This window comes from Citrus sinensis, chromosome 1 (assembly GCF_022201045.2).
Source record: "Citrus sinensis cultivar Valencia sweet orange chromosome 1, DVS_A1.0, whole genome shotgun sequence".
NCBI lineage: Eukaryota > Viridiplantae > Streptophyta > Magnoliopsida > Sapindales > Rutaceae > Citrus > Citrus sinensis.
The window spans coordinates 16,895,686-16,915,252 of NC_068556.1; the positions used below are offsets into that span (position 1 = coordinate 16,895,686).

General features: G+C 32.4%; 2 protein-coding genes across 7 annotated transcripts; both read left to right on the plus strand.

Moving 5' to 3' along the window:
* Positions 1-7,347: 7,347 nt before the first annotated feature.
* LOC102622694 (protein SAWADEE HOMEODOMAIN HOMOLOG 2) lies at positions 7,348-13,042 on the plus strand. Of its 3 annotated transcripts, none has more exons than XM_052440267.1 (9): positions 7,348-7,751; positions 9,011-9,096; positions 9,190-9,235; positions 9,309-9,510; positions 10,108-10,171; positions 10,287-10,338; positions 11,067-11,210; positions 11,328-11,447; positions 12,539-13,042. In XM_052440267.1, the coding sequence occupies exons 1-9, from the start codon at positions 7,698-7,700 to the stop codon at positions 12,902-12,904; spliced, it is 1,134 nt and encodes a 377-aa protein (XP_052296227.1). In that variant the 5' UTR covers positions 7,348-7,697; the 3' UTR covers positions 12,905-13,042. The 3 variants fall into 3 exon arrangements, with proteins under 3 accessions (XP_052296227.1, XP_006464827.1, XP_006464825.1); XM_006464764.4 differs by having other exon boundaries at positions 7,349-7,751; positions 10,096-10,171; positions 12,589-12,774; XM_006464762.4 differs by having other exon boundaries at positions 7,351-7,751; positions 10,096-10,171.
* A 708-nt stretch (positions 13,043-13,750) lies between these two features.
* Positions 13,751-19,141, plus strand: LOC102622188 (uncharacterized). 4 transcript variants are annotated; one of them, XR_001507603.3, is made up of 9 exons: positions 13,752-14,075; positions 14,695-14,922; positions 15,237-15,310; positions 16,034-16,193; positions 16,339-16,458; positions 16,570-16,678; positions 16,831-17,137; positions 17,235-17,324; positions 18,399-18,446. XR_001507603.3 is itself a non-coding variant. In XM_025101572.2 (8 exons), the coding sequence occupies exons 1-7, from the start codon at positions 13,854-13,856 to the stop codon at positions 17,276-17,278; spliced, it is 957 nt and encodes a 318-aa protein (XP_024957340.1). In that variant the 5' UTR covers positions 13,751-13,853; the 3' UTR covers positions 17,279-17,324; positions 18,399-18,547. The 4 variants fall into 4 exon arrangements, 3 of the variants coding, with proteins under 3 accessions (XP_024957340.1, XP_015383816.1, XP_006464824.1); XM_025101572.2 differs by lacking the exon at positions 16,831-17,137 and having other exon boundaries at positions 13,751-14,075; positions 18,399-18,547; XM_015528330.2 differs by lacking the exons at positions 17,235-17,324; positions 18,399-18,446 and having other exon boundaries at positions 16,831-17,224.
* Positions 19,142-19,567: the final 426 nt, after the last annotated feature.

Here is a 19,567-nt window from a genome sequence, read left to right on the forward strand (position 1 = left end):
TTTCCCAAGAACTTTCATCAATTTTTTTTCTTGAAAATTTATTTATAAAAAAAAAAGGGATTGTGTGAGCTTGAGCCTGACCTTTACTAATCAAAACCTATCATTTGATAAGTCTGATGAGTCCCACAATTAAAACCTTTGGGACTTTATAATATTTAAAATAAAATTTGAAAGGATCTCTAGGTGCACTAGTTTCACATAAGCATTTCTTTCAAGGAAAGATCCATAAGAAGAGCAACATAGACACTAGCCCATCATTATTGTTTAGACATATTTATCCTTAGTAGAAGTGATTTAGAAGTAAAATATGCAGTACATTAATAATTAGTTAATCAAGCATATTGAATCCAATGTATATGCATTGATAATGGAGATAGATATAATTTTAAAAATTAATATATATATATATATATATATATATATATATATATATATATATATATATATTTGTAATACACAGATAATTATTATTATATGGAAATAATTTCAGTGAGACAAATCTAAAATTGTACTATATTAAAAAAGCTATTAGTCAATAACACAAGAGCAACACAATATAAAGAGTAAAATGAGATAACAATTAGGAATGACAATTATATCCGGATCCGGATATGGAAATTTGGGATCCGCACTAATCCGGATCTGGATGCAAGTGCATCCAGAAAACTGGATATCCAGATATGGATAAATTTTATTTTAAATTAAAAATACATATTAAAAATTAAAAAATAAATTTTATTTGTGGATTTATGATGTTGTATATTATTCATGTTGAATTATTAATTGTTGGATTATGATTGAATTTTATTTGATATTATTAGGTAAATTATTGAATTTTATTTTAAATTAAAAATACATATTAAAAATTAAATTTTACTTGTAGATTTATGAGATCATTGTATGTTATTCATGTTGAATTATTAATTTTTGAATTATGATTGGATTTTATTTGATATTATCAGGTAAATTATTGAATTTTTAAATTATATATTAAATTATTAAATTTTAATTTTTAAGGATTTGGATATCCGAAATATCCGCCTACATCTGGATCCACATCTTTTTTTGCGAATCTGGATTTTGCCAACCCTAAGAACAATATATTATTAGGTGATTTGATTCATTCCAAGTGTGTACAAAACAAAGAAATGAGCTCTCATTTTATAGTTACATAATCACTCCATAAAATTAATGGAAACATTATGGATTATAATTTCTTATGAGATAGTGGGAGTTATAGAGAAGTCAAGAGTTACTAGTGGGAGATAGTGATAAGACCAAGAGATGTATGTTATGAACATTCATATTTATTTTAATAAATTCATAACACTCTTCCTTGGATGTTCATCACAAAAGAATATGCCTCATTAAAACCTTTGCTTAAAAAACCATTATTGGAAAAAAAATTAGTAAAGGAAAAAGAGTACATTATTCATTGATCCTTGAAACAAATAATTTTGGAGATATACCTCATTAAAACCTTACTAGGAAAAACCCTATGGGATAAAAAAAATAGTGAGGAAAAAGAATACAACATATAAAATTGGCTCCAAAATAAATTATTTTCCCCAACAAGTATACTCCCCCTCATTTTGACATAAATTCTTTAAGATTTAGAAAAAAAAAATCTTTGAGTTGACGCATCCCAATTTTGTGTACCAATTTTTTTAATGTCGCGGTTGGTAGGAATTTTGTAAATAAATCTACAAGATTGTCACTTGAGTGTATTTGCTAAATATCTATATCGCCATTCTTTTAAAGCTCTTGTATATAAAAGAATTTTGGTGAAATATGCTTCGTCCTAACACCTTTTATATAACCATTTTTAATTCATCAATGCATTCTGCATTATCCTCATATAATATTGTGGGTTATTTTTAATTGATGACAATCTACATATTTCTCGAATATGTTATATCATTGATCTTAACTAAATACACTCATGACTTGCTTCATGAATAGTAAGTAATTTTGAATGATTTGAAGATGTTGCCACCATTGTTTGTTTCATTGATCGCCATGATACAACAATATTACTAGAATTAAATAAATAACCCATTTGAGATTGGGCTTTATGTGGATTATAGAGATATCTAGCATCTACATATCCAATTAGTGGTGATTTTGATCCATTTAGATTAAATAAACTCATGTCAATTGTTCCACGGAGATAGCAAAATACATGCTTTACATCATTCCAATGCCTATGAGTTGGTGTAGAACGATATCTTGCCAATAAATTAATTAAAAATACAATATTAGGTCAAGTATAATTTGAAAATACATGAATGCACCAATTGTACTTAAATATGGTACTTCAGGACTGAAAATTGCTTTGCCATCATCTTTAGGATGAAATAAATCTTTTTCCACATCAAGTGATTGCACCACCATTGGAATACTTTATGGATAGGCTTCATCTATATAAAAATGCTTAAGAACTTTTTTAGTGTATGTTGACTGATGTAAGAGTATTCCACTAGGCAAATACTCAATATGTAAGCCAAGATAAATTTTTTTTTTCCAAGATCTTTTATTTTAAACTCTTTTTTTTTATAAGAAGAAGTTGTTTTTGAAAGCTCTTCAAAAATTCCAATGAGATTTAAATCATCAACATATATTGCAACTACTGCAAATTCAATTTCAGATTTTAATAAAAACACAAGGACAAATTAGATTATTTATATATCATTCTTTCAATAAAATAGTTTCTTAAACAATTGTACCACATACGCCTAGACTATTTTAATCCATACAAGGATCGTTATAGTTTCAAAGAATATAAACTACGATGTTTAAATTTTTTTACTTTCGGTATTTTAAATTCTTTGAGGATTTTCATATAAATATATTTATCAAGCCCTTCAGAGGCTACGAGATTAACTAGAAATCGAAATGTAATTGCATCCGTAACGAAAGAATATGTCTCCTCATAATCAATGCCAAGTCTTTGACAAAAACCTTGTGCTACCAACCTTACTTTATGTCTCACAATTTCAATTTTTCATTTCGTTTTTTAATTAGTACCCACTTATAACTAACAGGCTTGACATCTTCAGGTGTTAGGACCATTGGTCCAAATACTTTACATTTTGCAAGTGAATTCAGCTCTGCTTGAATAGTATCTTTTCATTTTGGGCAATCATTTCTTTGTCAAATTCTTCCACATTTTTTGGATCATGATTCTCATCATCATTTGTGATATTAAGACCGACTGTAAATGAAAAAATATGATCAATAATTATTTCATTTTGAAACCAAGATTTTTCTATACTAACAAAACCAAGCATAATTTTATCATTTTGTTTCTCTTCAAGATAAATTGATACTTCTTCAGTTGTTGGCAAATTTTATTCTTCTGGGTCAATGTGATGAATACTATTTGATTGATTAATCTCTATTATTTGATTAGTGGGCAATGACTCTTCAGGAGTGCTAATTCTATTTTATAACTTTTCTTGTGTTTTCTTCTTCTGGGGAATTTTGTCTTTTGATTTAATTGGCTTTCCACGTTTTAAACATACTTTACTTTCATTAGTTTTGTAATGTTATGCTTCAAGGATCCCAACATGTGTTGGGGCATGTTTAGCTAGAATATGTGATTCTATTATTTTTCTTGAATCAGCAAATACATCAGGAATTTGATTTGCAATATTTTGCAAATGAATGATCCTTTGAACTTCAAGTTTACATTGATTTGTACAAGGATCGAAATGAGATGATGATGCATGCTATGTAAGTTCACGCCATTCATTTATTTTTATCTTTTTTCCCCTAATAACAGGAAAACTTGTTCATCAAAATGGAAATCCGCAAATCGTGTGGTAAGATGATCTCTTGTTAAACATTCAAGATACCTAATTATTAATGAAGAATCGAAACCAACATAAATTTCAAGTTTTCTTTGCAAACCCATTTTATTTCTTTATGGGGGAGCAGCTGGGACATAAACAACAAACCCAAAAATTTTTAAATGAGAAATATCTAGTTGTTGGTAAAAAACAAGTTATAAAGGTGAATATATATGATAAGAACTTGGTCGAATGCAAATTAATAATGCAACATGTAGTGTTGCATGTCCCCAACATGAAAAATGCAAATTTGATCTAATAATTAATGGTTTTGCAATTAATTGTAAATGCTTAATCAAAGATTCAACTAAACCATTTTGTGTTTGAGAGTGTGCAACAAAATGCTCAACATCAATTCCAACAGACATGCAACAATAATCAAAATATTTACATGTGAATTCACCAGTGTTATCAAGTCTAATTTTTTAAATATGACAATCAAGAAATTTTGCTCTTAATCTAATGGTTTGAGCAAGAAATCTAGGGAATGTAATACCACAACTAGAAAGTAAAGAGACATCTGACCGTCTAATTGATGCATCTATTAAGACCAAGAAATAATGAAACGGTCCACAACTTAAATGTATAAGGTCATATCTATCCCATTGGATTCTTTCTAAAAATTTAAGAAATTCAAGACTTTTACTTTCATTAGAGATGGCCCAATTATTAATCATATATATCCCCTTGGATTTTTTTCTAAAAATTTAAGAAATTCAAGACTTACTTTCATTAGAAATGACCGAATTATTAATTTTCCTTGAGAATAAGTAGTACATGGACTTTCAGTTGGTAAAAGAATTTCTTGGTTCTTTAATTGATGTCCATGTAAATTTTTTATAATACAATGCATCATGATTGATCCAAGATGCCCAAGTTGTTCACGCCAAAGTTTAACAAATTTTAGATCAAAGAACTTCTGGTTCATTGTAAAGTTTATTTTTATTGTTCTTATAATTGTATGATACAACCCAAAAGAAAAAGAAGGTAGTTTTTCTAGTACATGCTTCTAGCATAAAATATTTGAAGTAATGCAAAGAAATTTAAAATTACCTTCACTAGGTTTTTCAATGTGGTATCCGTTTTGACGAATATCCTTGAAACTAAGCAGATTTTTGTTGAATCTACTGGAGTATAAAACATCATTTATTTGTAATTTTGTACCATTTAGTAACATAATATTAGCTCTTCTGGTGCCTTTAATTAAATTAGGAAGACTAGATAAGCCTTTAATTAGATTAGCAAGACTAGATATTATATTAACATTAGCCTTAGCTAATGATTATGAAAATATTTTTTATTTCGCAGAACTATGTACGTTGTCACAATATCCACCAAACATCCATCTTCATTATTCACCAAGTGATTGTTAAAATTCATTATATAACTTCACACATGGATATAAAATAAGTCAATTGAATATAAAGAATATTCAAGTAGTATAAATAAAACATTACGGAAAATGTTTTATTAAAGAAATTGAAAAGTTACACACCAAATTCTCATAATACACACAAAACAATAAACACTCTTACAATATAAACTTAAAACACACTATAACTGTAAAGAAATACACCAAAATTTAAACACTCTAATACTTGTTTTAGAATTTAAACACACCAAATTTAAAAAATAACACACTTTAAAGTGTAGCATTCTTAATCGGTCTTCACATGTCCTTCACCAATTAAATAGTCAATTTTACCATTTGGATCATCAAAAAAATTCTAAAACATCCAAATGAGTTATATCAATTAGATTTTCATGATCAATGAAATTTGTCTTAATTTCTTTTCCTTTTGCCTTTTTTGGATACTTGATAAAGATCATCTAAATATTTTGGTGTACGAAAAACATGAGACTAGTGTCCTTTCACACCACATCTGAAGCAAACATTTTCATGATCCTTTGGAGATTTCTCTTGTGGATCTTTTTCTTGTTTCTCATTACCATTATTTCACTTTGAGTGGTTTGATTGACATTTCTTGTTATAGCCACCACGGCCTCGATTATTTTTGCATCCACAGCCTCGGCCACGACCTTGATTAGCACTACGATTATTGATTGAAATACCATTCGCTTTAGGGATAGGTACAAATCCAGTCGGATGAGACTGATGGTTTCTCAACAAAAGTTCATCATTTTTTTCAGCTACTAAAAGACATGAGATTAATTCAGAATACTTTCTAAATCTCCTCTCTCAATATTACTGCTGCAAGAGTAAATTCGAAGCAGGAAAAATAGAAAATGTCTTTTCCAACAAATCTATATCAGTAATCTCCATTTTATATAATTTTAATTGAGAAACAATTTTAAATAATGTAGAGTTGTACTGACTGATATATTTAAAATCTTGTTATCGTAAGTGTATCCAATCATAATGAGCTTTTGAAAGTATAGCGGTTTTTTGGTGATTAAATCTTTCATTAAGACATTTCTAGAGGACATATGATTTTTTGATCGTAAGATACTCACTTTTCAATTATTCATGAAGATGGTGGCGAAATAAAATCATCGCCTTGGCACAATCATGGGTTGATGCATCATTTTTTTCTTTAATAGTATCTCCAAGATTCATTACATCATCAAGATCGATTTCAGCATCCGAGACCCATGATATATAATTATCACCAGGGATATCAAGTGTCACAAATTTAAATTTCTTGAGATTCGATATTTTCAGATAGCTATAAAACAATACTAAACAAAGATAACTAATTGATTCATTATTAACAAGTAAATATTAGATATGTCGTATAATCACTCATGGTAATATAATAATAGAGTTCTAATAATCACATATTAAACTATTCACGTCATAAATTTTACTTCAAATCTTATGCCATCAATTATGTGTATTTCAAGAGACACAATGAAGACAAGTAATAGACGTGCATTCTTTAGAAGTTAATCTTATTACAAATACAAACATGATAATAATAGCTAATATGATATGTTACTAGTGATGAACAATTATAGTTATATAATAATTAAAATTGCTAGATATAAGAAACAAAAGAATTAATACTTGATCAAAGTCCTGTGCTGATAACGTATTAGAAAAGCTATTAATCAACAACACAAAATAAAAGAACAACACAAAATAAAGAGTAAAATGAGAGAGCAAAGCTATTATAAAGTGATTTTATTTATGACAAGTGTGTACAAAACAAAGAGACAACTTTCGTTTTATAGTTATATAATCAAATGGAAACATTATGAATTATAATTTTTGTGAGATATTGAAAGTTATAGAAAAGACAAGGGTTATTAGTGGGAGTTAGTAGAGAGTTCAAAAGATGTATGTTATAAATATACACATTTATTACGATACATTCATAAGGTAATCATAATTTTTTTTTATTAAATAGAGATTGCTCATATTTAAAATATAACTGTACATAAGTTTCATAGACTTTAGAACTTAACCATCGTGGTCAAAGACAAAATAAATAGGTTTAATTATACGGAAAAGAGTAAAAAAGAGAGAGAAGGTGATTGGTGGTTGATTTAAAATTAAACGAGGGCATCCCATCCCAAGTCCGACACTAATTGGTTCATATATTCAGATCAAAAATCCAAAGTCACAGCACGGGATTCACCTGACTGTCTGATTCATCCATTCGGCTGTTTTTGTTTTTAAGACAAAATCAACTTGAATCAGATTTTTTTTTTTAAAAAAAAAATATATATATCCCTTGGGTTCAACAGCACGCACTTGTCACTTGCCAAAAACATTATTAACTTTCTCTTTTTTTTCTTTTTCCCCACTTATTCGATTACAAATTTCTTTTTCAAGTGCTTTTCTCTCTTTCTGATAGTTTCACGAGATAGAGAAACAGGGAGATGGGTCGTCCTCCGAGTAATGGAGGCCCTGCCTTTCGCTTCAATCCTGCTGAGGTTCAAAACTTTTCCCTCCATTTATTTTGTATTGGAGATATTATTGCATTTGCATGTTCAATTTCTTATATTACTGTTGTAAATATTTATTGGGTCGATTATTTTATTTTATTTTCTCCTTTTTTGCGTTCCTATGTTATTTTAAAATGTGCTGCATGTATGTTGAGACTTTTTGTGTTTTGGTTAGATTTTAGGTTTTATTTTAACGACTTAGTTTTCTGGGTTTTGATTGTAGTTTGTGATAGCTTTGCTGTGTTTTTTTCTACTGAAAGTTGCATATCTAATACTATGTCATTAAAATTGTTCAGTAATATACTTTAATTTGAGGGATTTCTTATTTGAGGATTTTGGTATGCAATTGTTGCTAAAGCTGGTTTAGTTGGCATTTAGTTTGGATTTTTAAGTTTAAGTGGTTTAGGTGTCTTATATCTCACACTTTTAAGATAGTGTTGCTAATTTTGAAGGTGAAATGGCAAACAAAATTGAGGGTGTTCTATTTGTGTTGGCTTGTTCTATTTGTGGTGGCTTGTTTCTCCTGAACATAAATCTCAAAATGGAAGCTGGAAACAATTATCTAATGATCCTGCTTGTTGGAACTTGAATTGTTGGCTGTTAGAGGGTAGTTTTGCGGAAAGAAGTTTTTAAATAAACTTCTCGCACCACTTTTATCCCTTATGTCAACGCTTTTATAGGATCTCTGTACACCTCTTTATTTTATTTTATTTTTTAAAAAAGAAGGAAATCTAAACTATCTGATTGATTCAGTTGTATCTTAACATTTTATTCCTTTTTCTGACAATTGTAATCCTGGAAAATTCCTCAGGTTCCTGATATTTTTACGTAGGCTCTGGGTTGTGAGTTTATAATTTTATTGTGAATGCCATGCACAGAGACATCTTATGGTTCAATTGTATTTCTTTAAAAGTACTTATTTCATCTGTGAATTCCAAATGCGATGCAAAGGCATTGGAAGTTTTTTTAGAGCTGCAATGCTTATCAATCTTAAATGATTTGTGCAGTCAATGAGTTTCTTGATGTTGCTGTCGGTGGAAAATGCAAATGTGTGTTAATGAAACTTTGCTTTGTTAAAGTTAATTTATTCATTTCATAATCTGATTGGTGGCTTCTCATATTTTATTTAGCTTAATAGGCAAAATGTTATCTGTGAAATAGAAAAGAAAACTACTTTTGCAGCTGTTATGGTGTTCAACTTATTTATTGCTCTCAATAATAAATTTTACAAGTGCATCTTTATTAAGGTCACAGAGATGGAAGGTATTCTGCAAGAGCACCATAATGCAATGCCATCTCGGGAAATCCTTGTGGCTCTTGCGGAGAAGTTCAGGTGTGCCTTTTTCCTTTTGAGAGTTCAATATATTATATAATTATTATTCTTGGTAGTTAGATTGGAATTGAATTGTTACGATGCTGACTGTAGTGAGTCTCCAGAACGAAAAGGGAAGATTATGGTGCAGATGAAGCAAGTAAGTCTATTTTACTGCCCTTTTGAACAATGAGGATTCATTCCAAATTAGTTTGTTAATAATTTTATTATAGGTTTGGAACTGGTTCCAAAATAGGCGGTATGCAATTAGGGCAAAATCAATTAAATCTCCTGGGAAGTTAAATGTAACACCTTTGGCTCGAGATGATTCCACTCCGGGGAGAAATGTTCCTCAACCTGTGGCTGCTCCAATTCCTATTCCTATGTCTGCTTCTGTGCCCCCAACCATGCCTGCTTCTGCGAATGTTCCCTCAGGTAGAATGGGCTCTGTTCTAGGTTTACAGTGTTTGAACCACTTGTTTCCCTGTTTTTTCCTTATTCTTATTTTTATCTTTTAATTTTGTGTTATAATTACTGGCATTTGCTGGTTTCTGTCCAAGTGTCATCTGTCTGGTATGCATTCTTATTTACACTTGTGCCTAGACTACTGTTGCTGCATGGTTGAATATGTTTCTCAATTACTCATGTCATATACATCTTTTGAAAATACCTGAAGTTATTGGCTAGTGTAAGCTTGGTGTCCGTATGCTAACGGGCACTTGGGTCAGAGTTTGGTGTTTGATTTTTTTTCTCTTAATTTTTTTGAGAACTCAATGTTTAGAATTTTGTTGAATTGGCGAAAAGTCATTTATACAAAGCATTCCCTTTTTAATTGACACCTGAAGTCCTGAGAAGTCATTTAGAAGCCTCACTAGTCAGGATTTAGAACAGAGCTGATGCAACAAGTTGCTTGTTTGAATGCACCTTTCTTTCCTATGCCTCATATTCATATTATGCTTCTTTTCATTACATAACCTTAGGAATTATTTTACCCATATTTTTTTCCCTATATTTTGCCAGTTTCTACTGCAGGGAGGGCTGCATCGGAAAGTACTTTTATGGAGTTTGAAGCTAAATCTGCAAGGGATGGTGCATGGTAAGTCTACCCAGCCACTCACATCTGGAATCCTGATGGCTCTCTTCTGTGCTTCCTCTCGTCCTACTTGATAATTATCAGTAAATAGTCTTAATACTTGGTCCTATGGACTCAGGTACGATGTTTCTGCCTTTCTGGCCCAGAGGAACTTCGACACAGCTGATCCAGTAAGATTTTGAATTTGTGTTTCTGCATCTGTCAATACAGGCCTAGTTATTCAACCAAGTTATTTTCTACCCAGTTTACCTAAATTCACACTTACAATTATCAATATATCATATGTGAATAAAGTACAATATCTAAGGTTTTATTTTGCCCTCATTTTTTTTACCAGTATCAAACACTTGTTTCTAAACTTAATTGGTGTTACAATTTTACTTCTTTCTCGTAAACAGAAATTAAGTTATGTGTTTGTAGTTTGTCTGACTTTAAACTCTTTCAAGATCTAGCTCCAGCAGTAAGGAGCAGCCATTCTAGAACTTAGTTTCTGAGTTCGAACTCCAATGGGTGCATGAGTTATTAATTAAAAAAAAAGTTTAAATATAATTTGCCAGATCTATCATCAAATTATAGATCCCACCTTACTTGACAAAATTGATCTATGCTCCTAAAGACATGTATACTGCTTGGTTTTTCGCCCTATTGTTAGTATTTAGGATGAACTATCAATTGTCCTCACTGAGATTTCACGGAAGAAAATGAGGACGAATGGGCTGTGATGGTCACTAGATAGAATACGTTATAAATCAAATTTCAATTTACTTAATGTATTCATCAAATGCTACTCTGAATTTTTGTAAAATTCTGATGGTATTTCTGAAGCATTACTTAGTAGTAATGATGCTCTCAATTATTTCATTTGGATTTCTAGTTGAAATATTGCTGGGTGTTTCAGGAAGTACAGGTGAGGTTTGCTGGTTTTGGAGCTGAGGAGGATGAGTGGGTTAACATAAAAAGGCATGTCAGGCAGCGTTCTCTCCCTTGTGAAGCATCAGAATGTGTTGCGGTTCTTCCAGGAGATCTCATACTCTGTTTTCAGGTGGGAATTTCCACATGTATAAGGCAAATAAAAGAATGCCTTTTATCAATCTGTTATAGAAGTTAATTGTGATTGGGTCTGTGCATTCTCCATTTCTAATGCATGTGGAATTCTCAGGAAGGTAAAGATCAGGCTCTTTACTTTGATGCCCATGTTCTTGATGCCCAACGGCGAAGGCATGATGTAAGAGGTTGTCGTTGTAGGTTTTTAGTACGCTATGACCACGATCAGTCTGAGGTATAAGTTGTCTGTTCCTTTTCTGGTTTTTGATTTTTAATTTTTACATAATTAATTAATTCTATAAGGTGCGACTTCTGTTGAGAGAGATTAATACAATTTGCATGGTTAGTATGATGATAGGTTGCTTATTTGCAACGGATCTCATTGGGGTCGTTACTCAATTGTAGATGGTTGACTTTTCTTTATTGTTTTTAAACCTTTCGTTTTATTTTTTAGTTTACATGTAAATTACTTGTTATGGTGGCTTTGGCCATTGTGCTGTATTTTTATTTTTCTCTGCAAATTCTCTCTTTCTTCAATAGCTGCTGCTATCATGTGCTGTTTTGTGCCTATTGCAAAGCGGGAAAAGAGAAGAAAAACCCTAGGTTTAGGTTGGGTCTGGGTGTTGGCTGTGAGATTTAGTCAAAGGTCCTGTGGATAGTTACAATCTTTTGGTGCATGTGCTTATTTTGGCAATGGGCAGAAGTGGTGAAGATGATGTTCCCTTGTCTCCTAAAGAGATCTGTTAGAAAGCATTTAGACAGTGACAATCTATTAGCCCATGTGCTTTTTTTTTTGCAATGAGTAGAAGTGGAGATGATTTTTGCTTGTCTTTGAAGGAAATCCTATTTTATATAAGCATTTAATATGATGAATTTGGCAACGGTTTCCTTTTAGACTACTTTTAAGCCTTTTGATTTAGACTAACTTAAACAATTAGGTGATCACAGAACCATGAGCTTTCGGTTACGTAATGGTTCCTACCGGAGCAAAAGCAAACATATTTTAATGTGCATAATTTTCATGGGTTTGTACATGTTATCTGTCAAATGTAAACTTGAAATGGATTTTGTCCACAATGCTATACATTTTATGATTGTAAATGCATTCATAATTTGCAGCTGAAATACACATAGTTCAACCTGCTTGTTTACTGAAAAACAATTCAGTTATGATTCATTGATAAGAAATATAATGCATTGTGTATTTCATGTTCTGCTTTGTGCTTTGTTCTTTGTGTGGTTGATCGTTATTGCATCGGTTGAATCAATCATTTTTTGGGCGGGCTTTATGATTTGTGCATGTGTTTGGTTCTTAACTTCATTCAGGAAATTGTGCCTCTTAGAAAGGTTTGCCGTCGGCCTGAAACTGATTACAGGTTGCAACAACTTCATGCTATGAATGACTCAGTAATGGTAGACCATCAGAAAACCAGTGCGGATCTTTCTGCATCTACAGCTACTAGGGTGACTGTTTCTTCTGCCGAAATGATGCATAAGCAGGTTAATGCAAACATAGCCCAAGGGGCCCCATTATCTCATTCTTTTGTTTCTGTACCTGCCCAAACTGTGGAACCCAAAAATGCCAGTGCCAGCAGTGGCATCAGTTCGAGCAATCCAGCTGTTCCTCCTGGTGGTGCTGCCGTAATAAGTGGCACTGCTGCAACAACTGCTGCGACTGGCCACCCTAGTTGAAACATACAAGGAAAATAGTAGAGCTTTATTTGACAGTTTTTGACAGTATCTTTTCTTGAATAGTTGCATAAGCTTCAGTGAAAGGAATTTTTTTTCTGTCTTGAACCATTTATATTTTATCCTGTTTAGAGTTGTGTTCTTCTTTTTCTTTTTCTTTTATTTTCTTTTTGTTTATTTCTGTCCCCATGTATTTGTGGTAGCCAAAAAGTGAACAGGAAAATGAAGGAAACGGATTAAGGAAATTTCATTCTTAAGAATGGCATCGATTATACCAAATTCTAAAGAGATGCAAAAAGGCTTCATCCTTTGCGTTTTTTATTAAATTGCATGATTGAACATCATATCTTCTTAACAGAAGATGAGGGTGTCTGCAAATGAAAATGAAAATGATTATATATATGTGTGGAATAATATTATAGAATTTTGAAAAATTTCGACCTTCCCATTTCATAAAAATTTAAAAAAACAATCACTGATTTATTTATATAAATTTGGATAATTTAGAAAATATATTTAAGGAACTTATCTAAATTTCACAAAAGCCTAATGCAGATTGTTGAAAGGGTTGTATTAATTCTATCTCCCCACGGGTTTGACTTTGTAATTTTTAAATAACTTTATCTAAAAACTTTAATTTGAGTCTTGCCCACTCATTTACCTTTAAAAAAAAACACACACACACACACACACACAATTGTAAGTATTTTCATTTTTAATTTTTATTAATCTTACAATAGTTCATCGTGAAAATAAATTTTGAAAAAGAAAAGTGGAGAATTAGTTAATATATTGATGCCACGTGGCAAAACAGCCTTCCCTGCGGACAAAACGCAAACACGTAGTGACAGTCCCACACTCGCACTTCATTTAACTCCGGCCTACAAAAGCATCTCAAACACGCTGCTGAGTACTAGCAAACACGCAATTCAATACCAAAACCAGAACCAAAATGCAAATCCTAAAAGCCCGCAAGAGTGCTAACGACTATTTGGTTAGTCCGTTACGGTTCGTGCGATTCCTGGTTACCACTAGCTGCAGGGCAGTGGTGCTGCCGCGGTTTGGGGGGCCGGAGGTCCTGGAGGTGCGGCCAAATGTGGAGGTTCCGGATCTCAAGCCCAATGAGGTCCTCGTTCGTACCCGAGCTGTCTCTATCAATCCACTCGATACAAGAGTGAGTGAATTTTAAATTTTTACTTTTTATTCGACTTCAAATTTAAATTTTTTGGCTTTCATTTTGTTAATCTAAAAACCTTTTCTTTTTTTTTTCTTTTTTTTTGACGTAATTGTTAGCAAATGATAATGTTTTGTTTTTAATGTAAACTGATGATCGTGCAGAGAGAATTGCATCAAACAGCATAAATAAACGTGATCAGAAATGTCTAGCGTTTATACTCTGAACAATCGTTGGGTCAACTTGATTTTGCAGCTGTTGATTAATAAGTGATTTAGGGTTCGCTTGCTATTGGATTTAAGTCCGATGCAGTTTATTGGTTAGTTATTAATATTTAAGATGATATGATAGTTTCAGATGAGCTGCGCAATCAGTTTGTACTCAAGTTGGGATTATCAAAATGTAATTACTAGTGGGTAGCGGGTGTTTAACGGAACCCTTTAGCTGCTTCAGTTTCAAAATTTAGGATAAGCGCATCAGTCACTAACTTGACCTTGGTTTGGGATTTTATACTGTTTTTGTCGGCTACTACAAATGTGTTCTTGAAATTGTTGTGAAAAAGTTCGGCCAGGCCTTGGGATTGTAATTTGTTAAATATTCACAATAATCATTCTTTCAGATGCGATCAGGCTATGGTCGTTCGATATTTGAACCACTTCTACCTCTCATTTTGGGTCGCGATATTAGTGGTGAAGTTGCAGCTGTTGGAGCTTCAGTGAGGTCGCTGACTGTCGGGCAAGAAGTGTTTGGTGCATTGCATCCAACTGCTGTGAGAGGCACTTATGCTGACTATGCTGTTCTGTCAGAAGATGAACTCACTCCAAAGCCAGTATCGGTTACTCATGCGGTAAGTTTTAAACTAATTTTTTAAAATCTCGAGCTGAATATTTGTTTCTTATTACTGTTTATAGCTTATGGTTTTGCTTTTAATATTGTTGGATGTACTTTGTCAGTTGTTTTTGCTCTCTGCATTAGCCATGTCTGAGTTGTATAACATTTGGCACCAAATGTGGTGCTTGTGTCTCCTTTTGGTTAAATTGAGAAGTATCAATTTGGGAAGCTTTTCTTTTAAGCTGAATGATTAAAAACATTGTTTCTCTCATTTGTTAATTGCCTTTTCCTTGTAGAATATGATTTAAATAGTTTAATGTGCTCCTGTAGGATGCAAGTGCAATTCCTTTTGCTGCACTGACTGCATGGCGTGCTCTAAAATGTGCTGCTAGGATGTCTGAGGGGTATGTTGATTTTGCAGCTCCTTAAATTTTTTTTTTTTTTTTTTTGGGTTTGGGGGGTTGTGGAAGGAGCCTATGGTTTTATTTTATTTTATTTTTTTCTGTAATTGAATTTATGCCGTTTATTCTTGCTGATGCTGCAATGAAACTGCATCAAGTTGTTTTCTATTTGGATGTTTGGCTTCCAATTTATTTTTCTTCGCTTGTCCTGAATTTTGTGGTGGGAAATTATTGTGGTGTCTCTATTTTATTGCTGCTCGTCTTCAACAGCATTCACAATTATTGGTTATGTTCCCATCCATCTGTGTGATACACAAAAAGAGAGGGGAAAATATATATATATATATATATATATATATATATATATATCTCCTGTGTAACACCCCGCCCTGCCTCCCTGGCTATCATTTGCTGATAAACTTTTCTGGCCCATTCGTAAGAAAAATTTTGAGCAACCTTTCATAACCTACATCAAAGGTTTATGATTAAAGGTTAATAGCAATTTATGAAGCCTGCACCGTCATTGATGTTTTAACTTTTAAGTGCATCCCATCTTCTAATTTCAAATCAGCAGTTACCATGTTAACTTGAAGATTATTTCCATACTTCTTTTTTTTTTTTTTTTAAATTTTGAAGTTGATGAAAATTATGATAATCCCAAATCTTAAAAAATTTTATTTTATTTTTTAGTTCAATCATTATTAATTATTGTTCTTATCTCCACAGGCAAAGGTTATTAGTTCTGGGTGGTGGAGGAGCAGTAGGTTTTGCTGCAGTACAGTTTTCAGTAGCTTCAGGGTGTCATGTTAGTGCTACTTGTGGAAGCAAAAGTATAGATCGAGTACTGGCAGCTGGTGCTGAGCAAGCTGTTGACTATTCTTCTAAGGTGATCAACTTTGAGTTGCTTCACCCTATATTCTGCTTTTGATAATTTAGATTCCATATCTGGATAATTAAAGTGATTTTTTTTTTAAATTATGGTTAGTGTTTAGGATTTATTTTTCTAACCAGTAAACATATTTTATTCTCAGGACATTGAATTGGCAATAAAGGGGAAGTTTGATGCAGTTTTGGACACTATTGGTGCTCCAGAAACTGAAAGATTGGGCCTCAATTTTTTGAAGAGGGGTGGACATTATATGACACTTCACGTAAGAAATTAAAGTCTGTTCATTATTTTTTGTTAAAAGAACCTTTTAGGGTAATATATTCTACTGTTTCCACATAAGCAATTAATGATTATATTTACATCCTTCTTTAAGGGCGAGACAGCAGCATTGGCTGATCATTATGGACTAGCACTCGGGCTGCCTATAGCTACAACTGTTCTACTGAAGAAACGGATGCAAACTTGGTATTCTTATGGAATAGGTATTGGGATCTATGTACTAAAAATACCTTCTATGTACTACAAATACCTTGAGCAAGAAATATGCAATTATATTTTTATTTCTTTTGCCAAATTGTGGATCTAAGTTCCCTTTTTCAGCTAAAATACTTTTCTTCTTTTACCCTCTATGTAGGTTGTTTATAGTTAGTTGAATATGATAATCAGACTATGGTGACCTTGGATCATTGCTATCTTTCAATTGGGTTCGCAATTGCTGAGCTTAGCTGCACAATGCACATCTACTCTAGAGAACATTGAATGCAAAAATCTGGTCTGTTCACTTGTGAAAAGATGTTGGGGATTTAAGAAGTAACAACGTTTAGTCAACAAATTATCTTCTTTGCACGATATGAGAATCAATGATCTCCTAGGGCTTTGTCATCTTGTTCCCTAGGGGATAAGCCAGTTTGGCCTCTAACAGAGGAAGCGAGAGGTCAAAGGTTCAACTCCCCTCACTCCAACCTAGGATAGTGATTAATTTGATTTTGAATGGCTAGGGTGGGGCGCATGGTAACTTCTTCTTCTTCTTCTTTTAAGGTATCCCTCCCTGCCTCCTGCTCCCACGAGGAAGAGAGTTATAAGATGGCATTCTGGTGGAAGCTGCTTCCATGGCTGACCTAGGCATTGGTGATTTTTTTTTTTTTTTGAGGATAAAGCCTCTACTAAGAATCTTGTATGGAGAAACTTCATGCTAGAAAATGCTCATTCTGTTGTTAGGGATCTTGATGTAGAGCAAGAAATTGAAGGAATGCTAATTAGATTGAAATTTATAATATTTAGGAATATTTTAATTAATTTGTATTCTAGTTTAATTTGGTTTCCTATTTAGAGTTTTATTGTTTATGCATTGCTTATTTGAGTTGTATTCCTAATTTAGGAATAAGTCTTGTTAAAATGGAATTTCTAGTCAAATTAGGATAATTTGTAATTATTATAAGTAAGTGTCTTTTGTAGCTTTGCAAGTAGACCTTGATTATTTGCTATTAATTATTTCTTCTAATAAACTCTAGATTTGAGTTCAATAATTTTTTCAGGTATTAGAACTTTGTGTGAGTTTTTGAGTTTAGTTAATTCTTGGCATTTTGCGGAATCAACGAGTTTTAACCCTCTAGGCTCATGGTATTCTTTCGAATCAACGTAAATTTAGGTTGTTCCTTTATTCTAGTATTCTCAAGAATCAACATAACAATAGAACATTAAACTTCCGCTGCTTCAGATCTATTACGCATTGGAACCATTTTTGTCTTACTAGAGAAAAAGACTGTTTATTTTTTTATAATTATACGGGTTGTGATGTGAAACAGAAGGATGTTGTATTCAGTTATCAGACCAATTTTGCCTTAAGACTCATTAGCATGCTGCAGTGGTAATGTGGACTTCCAGTAGCACTACATAGTACATAAGAAGAAATCACGGGGTTTGATGAATTAAATCCTTTGGGCATAAGAGTTGGAAGACTCTAAATATGTACATAGGTGGCAACTAACTAGTTATTCCACTTTCTTTTGCATCCATTTCTGGTTTCTTTGAAACACGAACAATATAAATTTTACAATTCTTTACGTTATTTATGCCTTCTTATGCTGCAAAAAAGAGGATGTTGAGTATTATTTTCACTGAGTAATTGCTTCCCATGTTAAATGTGCAAACCGTCATGCCTAGATGATTGACCAGTTCTCTTTTTTTCAATTGTTGATCCAGACTATTCATACATATACATGCGGGCTGATGCAGAAGGGTTAGAGGAGATTCGCAGGCTATCTGAAACTGGAAAACTCAAAATACCTGTTGATAAAACATTTCACATGACGCAAGTAAGAGAAGCTCATGAGGCCAAAGACAAGAGGCTCATTCCTGGTAAAGTAGTTCTGGAATTTGATTGATGATTGAAACTATTGACACCAATATGCCTTCAACATTTCTGCAAATGGTTGTAAGGTCATCACTGCTCTTTTGGCCCACTTTACTCCTTAAGCATTACCGGTATGTCTAGAAAAGTAGGTTTTGCCATTGATGACTATCAATATCCAATCGACAATCTGTAAATATTTGAGAAAGTATCGTCTGGTTTAAGCTCAAGTGGTGATAGGATAAGTGGGTTTAAATAGATCTCTTGTTCTGAAATTGCCTTGCAGAAAGAAGAAAAAGAATTCTACATTTTCTCGTATGTATAGTTGCCTTCTATTTTGGAACTATATGATTTTGTAGTTAGATGGGTATCAGTAGATAATGATCTATGGGATTTTACCTTTGTAAACTTAAGGGAACTACAGTAATTCCAGTCACCGGATGAGTAGAGTAATAATTGAAATTAAAATTGCCATGCAGCAAAGTAATGCATGGTGTTGTTTACTTTGTAATATCAGTTAGTCATCTCCACTTGTGTCGCGTGATTTCTGATAATTGATTTGCCAAAATTTGTAATAACCTAAAACATTCATTCACGTTGAAAAGTCTGCTCAATCTCTTTGTGCTTTAAAGTTTCCATATTCTGAAGTCTCTGCCTGTCGATCTGCAACACACTTTAGTCATTATCGTTCGTTAGTCATTACTAAAAAGTATATATTATTGCAATGGAGTGAGCATTCACACGTGTTCAATCGGCAATGTGACTCATTGAGAACATTTTTGTTTATTGATTGTTACAGTAATTAAATAACTAGTTGGTTTTATGGTACCGTTCCAATGTCTTGGTAACATGAAACATCAATTATGAAATGTAGTGCTCTATGCTTCTGTCATTAAAAGTTAATTTGCAGAGATGTTACTGCTTGATGGTGAATATCACTAAAATTATTAAGTGACAGTAAGTTAATTTCTGGAGATGTTACTGCTTGATGTTGAATATCACTAGTATTATTAAGTTGCAA